This window comes from Macaca thibetana, chromosome 17 (genome assembly GCF_024542745.1).
Source record: "Macaca thibetana thibetana isolate TM-01 chromosome 17, ASM2454274v1, whole genome shotgun sequence".
Lineage (NCBI taxonomy): Eukaryota > Metazoa > Chordata > Mammalia > Primates > Cercopithecidae > Macaca > Macaca thibetana.
Window position 1 is genome coordinate 74,500,011 of NC_065594.1, and position 13,509 is coordinate 74,513,519.

General features: G+C 36.2%; 2 protein-coding genes across 2 annotated transcripts in view; both read left to right on the forward strand.

Annotated features, from left to right (window-relative positions):
• Nucleotides 1–13,509, forward strand: part of CLDN10 (claudin 10) — a 1,179,064-nt gene that overhangs the window by 213,616 nt on the left and 951,939 nt on the right. The window lies entirely within an intron of this gene.
• The window catches only part of GPR180 (G protein-coupled receptor 180), a 33,970-nt gene that overhangs the window by 14,172 nt on the left and 6,289 nt on the right, over nucleotides 1–13,509 (forward strand). Inside the window, exons 4-8 of the mRNA XM_050766555.1 lie at nucleotides 4,363–4,543; nucleotides 4,681–4,730; nucleotides 6,354–6,511; nucleotides 9,896–10,087; nucleotides 12,654–12,731. Coding sequence (XP_050622512.1) covers nucleotides 4,363–4,543; nucleotides 4,681–4,730; nucleotides 6,354–6,511; nucleotides 9,896–10,087; nucleotides 12,654–12,731 — 659 coding nt within the window. The remainder of the gene's footprint in view (nucleotides 1–4,362; nucleotides 4,544–4,680; nucleotides 4,731–6,353; nucleotides 6,512–9,895; nucleotides 10,088–12,653; nucleotides 12,732–13,509) is intronic.

Here is a 13,509-nt window from a genome sequence, read left to right on the forward strand (position 1 = left end):
TTTGGAGTGGAAGCCAGTTAAAGCTCTAAAGTTGATTCTTATGTACAGAACCACTGATCTAAAAGTCCATATTTCACAATGTTTTAGTAATGTGTTTTAAAATAGAGCCTTAAGAGGGATTCTTCCTACTTTGTAGCCTCAGGTATGGAATTTGTTTACAGGGAAAATCTTCAATTCATTTTAGAAACTTCTGCTAGTTTGTCTAATTATCTCCTCCAAGTAGGAAAAATTGATTTGCTATGCTTTTTATAGAAAATTGATTATTACCACATGTCTCAGAGGTTTGAATTAGAATAACCTGGTGCTAATAGTTGCAATTAATGTTACATGTTGTTCTGGTTAAATTTTGTAATTTGTTCTCTTTCAAACCAATTATGTATTTTCTATCTACCAGACTTTGGTTAATCCTCTATTTTTCAGAGTTGGTCTAGATTAAACAAAGAAAGTAAGGCAAGTGTGATGCCACTTGACAAAGTACTAAATAGGATTATAATACTTTAAGGTAAAATAAAATAAAACTGCATCTTTAAAATATTAGAATCCTTGTTAACTATGTTTGTACTCTAATTAGAGACCAAGAAGTACCCAGAATCCTGAGAGCCTTATTACCAAAAGGCATGTAGACTGGTTTTCACTGGAATAATACTACGGGCTCTGCCACATCTGCCATCTCACTGTTTTTAAAATTCTAGCAGCTGTGTTCATTCTTTAGTGTTATCCCTGTTTTCCTCCATGTCCCAAAAGACAATGGGTTGGATCTTCCATTTAGCTTCAGTAGTGTGTTACTGGTGACATGTTGGAATGTTTTTGGCTTAAAGTAACAGAAAACCCTAATGCAAGTGGTGTAGACAGTAATGAAATGAATTATCTTATGCAACAAGAAGTTTTGAGGCTTCTCCAGGGTGGTTTATTTAGCATCTGTCTACCCTGCTATCCTCAGACTATCAGTGTTCTTAAGCTAGCTGCCTCAAGTTCAAAGCTAGCTGTGGCAGTTCTGAGCATCATGTCTAGATGATTGCAATATTCAGTATCGCTTTTTAGGAGGAAGGAAATTTTTCCCAGAAGCTTCCTATCACATTTCCTTTTTCAGAACTGGGTCATAGCATCATAAGAGAAATGTAAGTTGACATGAAAGAAAGAGGATAAAAGTAGACAAATATGTCAAAAGGGTTAGGTTTACCTCCTACTGGTAAGGGTATGGGAATTTCTGATTGATTTAGACTAATCAGGATATTTCTTGAGACACTTGAGTGTGGGAGACCACTGGGGCTCTGAGACAAGGATCATGGGTAGGCGGGAATGTCTGTTCCAGGTGCTGCCCCAGAACCCAAGGACCCTTTCCCCCTAGGCTCTCCTCCTTTCTTACTTACCATCATTTAGCTGGGGCTGAATTTATTGAAGCTGTCCTCTAAGTTTTCTTGCTACTTTATTTTGCCAATGCTGCTTCCTTTAAGCTTGCCTTAAACCTTACACATTCCCTTACAAGTGTTCACCACCTGTTGTACGCTCATTAAGAGTATTTTTCTTCTTTAGTGTATACTTTTTTAGTGTATATTAACTCTTAAGTATAATAAGATTTGGCAATTAGTGCCCACCTGTTTTAAAATTAGGTTTTAATTTCAAAGTGAACAAGCAAAGTGAACACAAATTGAGTTTAATTTCAAAGTGAACAAACAATTTTTGCTTGTGGCAAAACAAAAACTTGGTAGCTGAAGAGAGGAAAAAACCAGACTTTTTTTTTTTTTTTAAAGAGGGAGTCTCGCTCTGTCCCCTAGGCTGGACATTGTCCCCCCTAGTACATTGGCGCCATCTCGGCTCACTTGCAACCTCTGCCTCCCAGGTTCAAGCGATTCTCCTAGCCGGGATTACAGGCATGTGCCACCATGCCTGGCTGATTTTTTTGTATTTTTTTTTTTAGTAGAGACGGGGGGTTTCACCGCATTAGCCAGGATGGCCTCGATCTTCTGATCTTGTGATCCAACCACCTCAGCCTCCCAAAGTGCTGGGATTACAGGTCTGAGGCATTGCGCCTGACCAAAAAGACAGACTTTTTTAAAGAGATGATTTGTTTAAAAGAACATTGAGTGCAAAGCTAGCATTTTATCTTTTTAAGTATTTTATGGAAAGGTTCAAGGTAAGAATCATCTAAAATTCAGTGAATAAAGTGTGGGGCATGACCCAGTTCAATTTATTTAATATGTTATGTCAATGAAATAATTTTTGTGTTCATTATAATGTTAGCTTTTGCTGGAAGATTATTAACTGTGAATAATCCTAAAACATTTTTTACTGTAACGTATATCTTATTTTCCAGAGTCCTTCCTTCTACATTATTCCGATTCCTCAGTAAATAGTCTGAGCATTTTCTTTTCATGGTAGAGTTGTAACTTAGTGGAGTCGGAAACTTTATCCTATAAGTTAGAAACTTTAAAGATATTCTGTAAAATATTATAAATAAATAAAACTTTAAATTGAATGCCATGTTTAATTCTTTAATACAAAGAAGGAAAGATAAAAACTAAGATTCAAAACACAGGATAGCATAAGGAACTTTACTGTCCCACAGTTATTATAATATATTTAGCATTTGTATTTTCTGTCTTGTTCCAGTACTATAACCACCCCAGGATTATGTTGCCATTATTTCTAAGGCTAGAGTGCTTTTCTATGTAAGGAGTTTTAAAAGAAAATATGCTATTTTACTTGATCTTCCCTTCCTGAAGTCTAAACATGCTTTTTCACCTGCACTAGAAAAGTTAACTGTCCACATTTATATTCATAGAGCAGGAGAGACACCCAGTGGCAGAAATACTTTTTGCTGCTTTTCCCCCCCTAACCAGGCCAAAAGCATGATTGAGCTACTTATTGATTCTTATGATTTGTGTCTTCTGATTGCTTTTACAAAATTATTTTCCACATATTAGAAATATTTTCTTCTCTCACTGTTAATTGAAGTTTACCCAAATGGCACACTAGAGCAGGCTTGGTGTTTACCATTGGAATGAAAGTTCATCCGTAGACTTAATTAAGACAGCTCTATTCACACCACTGTTAGAGCAGTCTGGTGTTAGATAGAATGTAAAAGTCTTAATATTAGGGACTATCTTGACATGTAACCAAGTAAATGTTAGCCGTTAAACTGAAAGCTAGCCTGGTGCTTTATTATAAAAATTTTCTGAAATTTCTGAAAAATGGAGACTCAGTCAAAAGATTTCAAGTTAACACAGAAAAAGTGACATTTATAATAAGGTTACATGAAAACTGTACTAAAAAGCTGCTAGTAGGCACTAGAGGCTGCTGTAATGACTGGTTTCATTTTTAATATAAAGTCTGCACATTCTTTGTTCTTTGCCAGCCATCTCTCTTTCCTCACTTGTAATTTCTGCTCCCTCAAAACTTTGGTTTTTATCATGGCTCAGTTTGATTCCTCTGGCCTGTTCCAACATCATCTCCTTTCAACTTCAATTTCTGTGGCCTCTTTCCTTTCTGCTTTATAGTTTGATCTACTAAGAGAAGATGATTAGCCTAAATTAAAATTGTTATGTCGTTGGCCTCTTGCATTGGTAGCCATTTGGTTAGGTGTTACAATTTTCAGCCAATCCTGGCATGGAGTTGCATGATCTCCACAGGATTTTTTTTTTTTTTTTTGGAAAGAGCTGTAGACAGTTCATCTCAGAAGAGATCTCTGGACATGACAGATATTTTGAAGATTTGTCCAAATGGAAATTCAGGGTATTGGGACATTCCCAAGCTGTGGTTCTCGTGCGTTAGCTATTTCAGAATCATGCTTAGGGCTTACTAAAGCACAGATTACTGGGCTCTAGTCAAGAGTTTCTGATTCAGTAGATCAAAAACTGGATGGAACTCAAGAATTTGCGTTTATAACAAGTTCCCTGATGTTGCTGCTGGGCAAGAGAACACACTTTGAGATACATTGTCAGGGTATTTTAAACTATTATTGACTGAGCTAATCTATTTCTAAACTTTTTACAAAAGAAATTCACTTTGGGGGTAAAACGTATATTTAACTGAATGCTAAAATCACTATTTTCATTTACTGTTTTCAAATAAAACTGTGATTTTATGATGAGTCTTTGGGTTTCCCTGACCATTATGCTTTCCTACAGATTGACCTTAACTAGTTTGGTTTAATCTGCTTTCTTGTAGTTAAAATTTTGCCCCAAGGCACAAAAACGTTCAAGTTTTAAGAGTTTTTTTTTTTTTTTTTCTTACAAAGGTGAATGCTATGACTCCAGTTAAAAAACAAGTTCTAGAAATATACTGACAGGGAGATTTGAAAGCAACCCAATACGATAACTGGCTTTGTTTTACTGAAGCAAACTCCCTTTCTTCTCTTCACAGGGTTACATGAGTTCTTTTTCCTCCTAGTCCTAGTGTACTTTGTGATTGCTTGCATTTATGCTCAATCATTGTGGCAGGCTATTAAGAAAGGAGGACCCATGCACATGATTTTAAAGGTTCTGACAACTGCCTTGCTGTTACAAGCTGGTTCAGCTTTAGCTAATTACATTCATTTCTCCAGGTAACTCAAAACCACTAAAACTGTGTTCATCATTACATCTAATTAATCCTAATTAGTCCACCAAAATTATGCTTGCTTTGATTATGAACAATTTTTTTCACATTTGTCATTTACACTAATCTTCTTCAATTCCTCAGTTACTCCAAAGATGGAATAGGGGTACCATTTATGGGAAGCTTGGCAGAATGTGAGTATCTTTCTGAGCATTTTTAAAAAAGCTTTTACACTTGCTATCTGCTTTTTTTTTAAAACTATTTCTTGTCATAGTATAAATTTTCTGTCGAAAGTTGTTTAGAAATCAGCTTGACTGAGTACAAGATTACAGTTTAAGTTCCCATATGTCCTACTTAGTTTCTTCTTAATAATAGGTAATGTGTACAGCTCCTCATTGTTTTTTTGTTTGTTTGAGGCAGGGTTCTTACTCTGTAGCCCAGGCTGGAGTGCAGTGGTGCAGTCACGGCTCACTGCAGCCTCAAACTCCTAGACTCAGATGATCCTCCTGCCTCAGCCTTCCCAGTAGCTGGGAGTACAGGCACATACCATCATGCCTGGCTAATTTTTAAATTTCCTTTTCTGTAGATGGGGTCTCACTATGTTGCCCAGGCTGGCCTTATACTCTTGGGCTTAAGGGATCCATCCGCCTTGGCCTCCCAAAGTCCTGGAATTACAGGCATTAGTCACTACACTCTGCTTCTTCATTGTTTTTAGGCATATTTATATACATTCTCTCATCTTATCCTCAATAGAAGAGTATGTCTGCATATCCTTATTTTGCAGATAAAGGATCTGGGCTCAGTGATGTGAAACAGATTTCCAAATGTCAGTCAGCTATTGAGTGGTAGAGACTAGACTCAGACCTAAATTTTCTTACCTCAAAGCTGAAGGTTTTCTTCCTATTTTAATTCCATTCTCTGTTATACTGACTCTTTTCTATTTCTGACCCAAAGCCTAAAACTCACATCAAAATACACTATGAAGAAAAGTGATAAGCTTTCTTAAAAAATCATTAAATACTATCTCACAAAATAAATATATATATGGAACTTGAAGCATTTATAGATTTTCGTTGTTTTCTTATAGTGTTGACGTGGATACAGGTGGTTTTGATACATCTTTTCTGTTTGAAGTAGCAGGCTTCCCCTGCAGTGTAGGTGATGGCCACCTGGTGGCACATCACACTAATGTATGGAGCTTCTCATGTGTCTTCAGGATTCTGAAAGTAAAGCCAATGTTTGGATGTTATGGGAGCTATGCATTTCATTGTATTGTTTCTTATTAATAGTTTTAGAAAATACTCTTTACTTTATAGTTCAGCCATCAAAAAAAAAAAAAAACTCAGAAATGAAGGTACTAGTATTCTCCACATTGCAGAAATCATATTTAGAATTTAACAAGCAGTGAGTTATTAACAATTTAATATGATTAAATTCTAAATCATATTTAGAATTTAACAAGCAGTGAGCAGAGAACAAGATTATGTAGTTAGAAAAGCTAAGAAAAATGGGAAATGAAGAGAGTTAAGGTTGGACTTAATGGACATATGGTATGGGCATATATATGTATTTTTAAATAGTATTGCTGCTGTTTTAACTATTTTTATAAATATATACAAAATTTATGACAATTTTTAAATCTTTAGAATTATTACATGCGAATATCTCTCAATGAATTTCCTTAGCTTCTCTTTGAAAATAGCTGTCTTTTTGTGGTTAAAAAAAAAAAAAAAAGATGTTCTCATCATAACGCAAAAAGCGCTAAATTTTTTAATATTGTGTAAACTTGGTTGACATTGGTTTTCATGTCCCATTAGTTTTTGACATCGCTTCCCAAATTCAGATGTTATACTTGCTTTTGAGTCTATGCATGGGTTGGACGATAGTCAGAATGAAGAAGTCTCAAAGCAGACCTCTCCAGTGGGATTCTACACCTGCATCCACTGGCATTGCAGTATTCATTGTCACGACACAGGTGAGTGTTGATACTCTGTTTCTGCTTAGTAATCCTCAGAAATGCAAACTGGAGCATACCTCATTTCAGAATTGAAAGCTGGGACCCATGAGGAATTTGTGTCATTTTTTTTTTTTCTTGAAATGTCTGAGCTTCTACAATTTGTGTCATTTAAAGTATGAATTTAAAGAGCATTAGATCAAATAATCTTAATTATCTGGATGCAACTATATGTAGACTGCAGAATTTAATTATAATTTACCTGAATTTGAGCTTCCTGTCAGCTTATTTAAGCACCATATATTTAATACTAGGTTAGAGTCTTATTTCCTACTTAATAATAGCTTTCTTTCATATTTCTCTAGCACATGGTAAGTACTTAACATTGAATGAATGATTCAATGGATTTGAGATTTATCCATTGTCAATCTTTAGGATTGGCTACTTTGTACATAAAAGAATTCAGGTGATTATCTAAGATTAATTAAAAGGCCAAATATAGACTAAAAAAGAATGGGATCTTGTTTTTGAAAGCAAATGTAAAAACAAAACTGGTCTTTTATAAGGGTCCTGCATGCCTTTTTTTTTTCTTTTCCTCTGTATTAATAGTATTGACATTCTAAGATACCCATATGCCTGTGTTCAATGGATTTGTAAAAATTAAGAAGAAAGGTATAAAAATAAAATTTTTACTAAGTTTTTGATGAGCATTAGCTATAGATGAAAATGAAGTATATATACTTAGGCTCTGTAAAGGACATTATAATATAAGTTTAATGCATTAAATAAATTGAAAAATATATTAATGAAGGATGGGGCCAGTGCTTTATTCATCTTTCTATCCCTAGTATTTATTTAATATAGTAGGTTTTGAGTGGAATAGGAGTATTGAATTTACATGAATGATTTGGGTAAGAGACCATATCACAGGTGGTGATATTTAGAAAGGAGATAGTGCCGGAAAAGGGGATGATGAGAAAGAATTGAATTAGAAGAATTGATTAAAATAAGGTTAAGATTCTAACAACTTAATGTTTTTGAGCCAGGACTTACAGAGAGTAGTGTCAATGTCAGGTTAAATTCTCACTTTTTATTTCTTTTTAAAAATTACATTTTTATTATTTCATTGTAATTTTAATTTACTGTCATAGACAAATATGAGTTGAGAACTAAGATGATATTACACTAGAGTTTACATGAGAATTTATGAAGAATACATTAAACATAGCTGTGATCTTCAGCAACAACCCAGACAAGGCAGATCAGACAGGCAGTCAGAGGCTATACAAATACATACATATTTTATACAGATCACATATTAGCATATGTATGTGAAAACAGGGAAGTTTGAATATGTAAAAATATGAACCATGGGCTGTGGTAGCTCTGTGGTAGCACTTCTGTGTTGCAAAAGTGAAGTTCAGAAATGTAGGTTAAGAAATCAGATGGGAGACTGGGCACGGTGGCTCACGCCTGTAATCCCAGCACTTTGGGAGGCCAAGGTGGGCAGATCACCTGAGGTCAGGAATTTGAGACCAGCCTGGCCAACATGGTGAAACCCCATCTCTACTAAAAATACAAAAACTAGCCGGGTGTGCTGGTGTATGCCTGTGATCCCAGCTACTCAGGAGGCTGAGGCAGGAGAATCAATTGAACTTGGGAGGTGGAGGTTGCAGTGAGCTGAGATCGTGCCACTGCACTCCAGCCTGGGAAACAGAGTGAGACTTTGTCTTAAAAAAAAAAAAAAAAAAAAAAAGAAATCAGATGGGTATAATTTGGTGGTTTGGAAGAATAACACTTTCAGTAACAGAGCATATATTGAGCCCAAGAAGGAATTTCACATGTTATAGTGACAAAGGAATTTACCTAACAAGAATGGTAGCAGGAGTAAAATTAGTGTAGAGGATGTGAGAAGGAGGAAAGCAAGAGGTTGCTGGTAAACCCCATAAAACCTAATAATTGGATTTGTTATTGAGTTTTGATGTATTCTAAAAGTTCTTGGAAGTCACCAAAGACTCAATTCTGAGTGAGGGCTGGCTGAATTGACAAAGGAAAGAAGTGCAGAGAGCTGCAGACGTGTGTTGCAATGGTTAAAATATTAGAGTAAGTTAAGTGATTGATGTTTAGTAAAGATGGAGGCAACATGGACACTAATTTCTTTTGAATAGTAATAAACAGAATAGCTTAATGAGGAACTAGCTGAGCTTTTTACTGTTAGCAACATGGGAGAAAAGGTCGGTAAACAGTGATGAATAAGTGCCCTGAGGATTTATAGTGAATAATAAAAATATGCTGTCCTTTACCAAGGGATGTTAGCATGAAAATGAATAAAGTCTGAAATCAACAATTCTGACTTTTTAATTTCTGAGTTGTACAAAAAACACTGAAATGTTTGAAAGTTACCCTGAGATAGCCAGTTTGAATGCAGAACGGTTTACATTCAATGATGTTGAAGTAAAAAGGAAATGGATTTAGAAGAAAGTTTGTTCTTTTAACCTTTTCAGTTCGTTTTCATCCTTAGAGATGATCTTATTTGAATCATGACAACAATAGAATTTTTTTTTTTCCCTTTTTTTTCGAGATGGAGTTTCACTCTTATTGCCCAGGCTGGAGTGCAATGGCACGATCTCAGCTCACTGCAACCTCCACCTCCTGGGTTCATGTGATTCTCCTGCCTCAACCTCCTGAGTAGCTGGGATTACAGGCGCCCGCCACCACGCCCAGCTAATTTTTTGTATTTTTAGTAGAGATGGGATTTCATGTCCAGGCTGGTCTCAAATTCCTGACCTCAGGTGATCTATCCGCCTTGGCCTCCCAAAGTGCTGGGATTACAGGCGTGAGCCACCATGCCCAGCAGCAATAGAATTTTAAAAAAATCTCTTAACTCTGGTCTTACTTCATAAAAATTCATTTTTTCTTTTTTTTTTTTTTTTGAGACGGAGTCTTGCTCTGTTGCCCAGGCTGGAGTGCAATGGCCGGATCTCAGCTCACTGCAAGCCCCGCCTCCCGGGTTCACGCCATTCTCCTGCCTCAGCCTCCCGAGTAGCTGGGAGTACAGGCGCCGGCCACCTTGCCCGGCTAATTTTTTTTGTATTTTAGTAGAGATGGGGTTTCACCGTGTTAGCCAGGATGGTCTCGATCTCCTGAACTCGTGATCCGCCCGTCTCGGCCTCCCAAAGTGCTGGGATTACAGGCTTGAGCCACCGCGCCCGGCCGAAAATTCATTTTTTCTAGCTTAGGGTATTAGAGTGATGAAAAGACTGTACTTTATTCATTAACAACCTCTATGGTCTGATAGGAATGTTTATATAACATTTAAAGGGATGTTTATTAAAGAGTTGAAAAAAATATTTAATTAGGTGTAATCTTTTTTTTCCTAAACGTAATATTGTTTTTCTTTTGCAGAGTGTTTTGCTACTTTGGGAACAGTTTGAAGATACCAGTCATCATAGCTACCATTCACACCACAACTTAGCAGGGATCCTCCTAATCGTCCTAAGAATTTGCCTAGCATTGTCATTAGGCTGTGGACTCTATCAGATCATCACAGTGGAGAGAAGTACACTCAAAAGGGAGTTCTACATCACATTTGCCAAAGTATGGGTTTGGAAAGAAAATGGTTTATTCTGATTATCCACTTCATTCTGGTTTCTTTGGGAAGTTAATAAACAACTACATGCTAACTTTTATTAAACTTCTGGGCCGAGCACAGTGGCTCACTCCTGTAATCCCAGTGCTTTGGGAGGCCGAGACAGGCGGATCGCTTGAGCCCGCAAGTTGGAAACCAGCCTGGGCAACATAGATCCCATCTCTACAAAAAATTAATATTAGCCAGGCTCTGTGGCGAGCACCTGTTGTCTCAGCTACTCGAGAGGCTGAGATGGGAGGATTGCTTGAGCCTCTGTGTTGAAGGTTTCAGTGAGCCAAGATTGGGCCACTGCACTCCAGCCTGGGTGACAGGGCGAGACCTTGTTTTTTTTTTTTTTTTTTTTGTAAAAAAAAAAAAAAAACTATTATGTGACAGACACTACCATAAGTTCTCTATGTGGTTCAACTCATTTAACCTTAGCAACTTATGTGATGTAGGTATTATCCCCATTTTACAAGACCTGTGAGACAGTACTTTCCATATACTCTTTGCAGGTCAGTTTTGCCTGGTTCGTATTTTCGTCAATAGGGATTTTGCATTTTTTTCTGTAATATAATTTTAAATTTTTAAAATCAAATATGCTTTGGATTTCTCAACACTTATTAATTGACTATAATCTGTTATTCTCAGAGTTATACAATGTTTTATAACAAACTGTAAGGAGCTATCCTTCAGCATAAGCAGCTGGAGCCAGGAGGCTGGGTTCATGTTTCAGCCAGCCTCACTCCATCCACATGAGATCCTGTCACTTTATTCCTCCTTTCTTGTCCTTCTTCTGCTAGTGAGATCTAAAAGCAAATTCGGTTTTTTTCTATACAGGAGAAGGGTTAGAGCAGTAACATTATAGAACCCTCCCTCCCTAGAAGGTTTCATTTTTCTGTCAGATTGAGAGAATCCATACCCCTTCATTTTAGCACCTCAAACCAGCATTCTGATCAGACTGATTCTGTTCAGTCAGCCCATCTTGTCCAGAGTTATTGACTGTTATTCTAAGGCAGCTATGGAAGGAGAGCCAGATTCCTGCTTTATTCCTAGTGTTGAGCATTGCAAAGCTGCTGCTGCAGCCCTAGGAACCAACTTCAGGCTTCTGAGCATAAGACAAGAAGATGTCATCCTGCCTTTCAGTTTTTTACAGGGACAGTAGTACTTATTGTTTGATAAGTTAATATATATTTGAGGTGTTTAGGCATTAAGGTTTTTTATTTTGCTTTTTGTCATTATTGCTGTTGTTTTTGAGACGGAGTCTCGCTCTATCGTCCAGGCTGGAGTGCAGTGACGCCATCTCGGCTCACTGCAAGCTCCGCCTCCCGGGTTCACGCCATTCTCCTGCCTCAGCCTCCCAAGTAGCTGGGACTATAGGCGCATGCCGCCATGCCCGGCTAAGTTTTTGTATTTTTAGTAGAGACGGGGTTTCACCTTGTTAGCCAGGATGGTCTCGATCTCCTGACCTTGTGAACCTTCTGCCTTGGCCTCCCAAAGTGCTGGGATTACAGGCGTGAGCCACCATGCCCGGCCTCTTATTTTGCTTTATGCTTAAAGCAGTGCAAATTTTAAAGTATTTTGTGTTTTAATTTAACTTTCTGAATAGGGTCAAACATCCAAAAGTAAGGAGTAGCAAAAAGTTATTCTCACCTCCTCACACAATTGCTACTATGAGTTCTTAATTTATCCTTCTAGAGAGTTTTAAGTATATATGCCTATATATATTTCCCTTCATTTTTATACAAATAGTAACATACGAAACATTTTTCTATATCTTTTTTTCTCCCTATATCTTCAATGTACCAAACATTTCAACAGCTACTATTTACTAACTTATTTTTTTATTTCAAATTTAATTTTGGGAAAGAGAATACATTGCCATAGTTCAAGGAAAAATAGAAAAATATTTGAAAAGTATAAACAGTTACCCATTCTTACCTGCCCAGCTCCCCCGGTTCAAGGAAAAATAGAAAAATATTTGAAAAGTATAAACAGTTACCCATTCTTACCTACCCAGCTCCCCTGGTTCAAGGAAAAATAGAAAAATATTTGAAAAGTATAAACAGTTACCCATTCTTACCTGCCCAGCTCCCCCTCCTCTGTTCTACCCCTCAAACAGGTAACAACTATTAATGTTTTTTGTGTATTTTTACAGAATTTCTTTGTGTATCAGCATGCAAATATGAATGTACATTATTTTTTCTTTTTACAGGAATATTATACATTTGTGCCTTGCTTTTGTCACTTAATAATTTGTTATATTAATAATTTGTAGTGTATCAAAATGTGTATGCAGCAGATTTATAAACATAAGATTATAAATACTCCAAAAATACTCATTTGGTTAGAAACAAAATACTAATGTCACAGCAACAGTAAATTTATTTCCACATTTTATTACAAGCTCTACTCTAAAGGCCTGTTGAGGTTAATCAGGACCTAAATATGCTAGTAACATTTTTTATATGGTACATTCTGAAAAAAAAAAAAAAAAACACAGCTGTACTTATTTCACTTTTTCATTTGTTTCAGGGCTGTATCTTGTGGTTTTTATGCCATCCGGTTCTTGCATGCATTTCTGTCATTTTTAGCGACTACCAAAGAGACAAGGTAAGAAATATACATGATGAAAGTAGTTTTTTTTAATGAAAATATTGTCTTAATTGGGAGAATATTTAAATAGGAGGGGCCTGTTTATTTTTTAAGACATTTTCTGGGTTATTTAAAACTTTGAAACAAAGTAGTAAACCAGTAAGTAGATAAATTTGAAGTTTAAAATATTTTCAAAATATTTATAAGCAAAATGGTGGAAATAGGTTTTCTTGATTCTATTTTAGCTTATTTTAGAAACGGCAATAGATAATTTTAAAATAGAAATTTTGTTTTATAAATTAGATAATTTATAATACATCTTTTAAAAAATGATTAAAATTTTTTGTTACATAATAGTAAAAATCAAGATTTGTAAAAATCAGTCTAGTTGCTTTAACAGACTACAAACCAGAGTGCCATGCTGAAGTATGATGCATTTTGATTGTGTTGATACCTACCTTCTTAGGTGAATGGCTCCATCGTTTCAAAATAGAGGTCTGCCAGGAGCCCTTTACAAGCAATGCAGTATGTGCCTGAATGCACAAATGTTTATTGAGCCTGAGGTATTTACAAAGGGTGAATAGATAGGACAGTAGTCTACAAAAATAGAGAAGCAACTTGAGAGTTTTTGAAAGGGCTTTTAGAGTACTCTTTAAAGTTCAGGTAGGAGCATGCTTTATTCCTATTACTAAATTAGCTAGGAACCTGATTTTTCTTATTTACTGAAACTCTTGTCTGTAGTGCATACCCTTGGGAGAGAATGGTTTAGCAAGTTATTCTTTTGTGCCTTACTTTT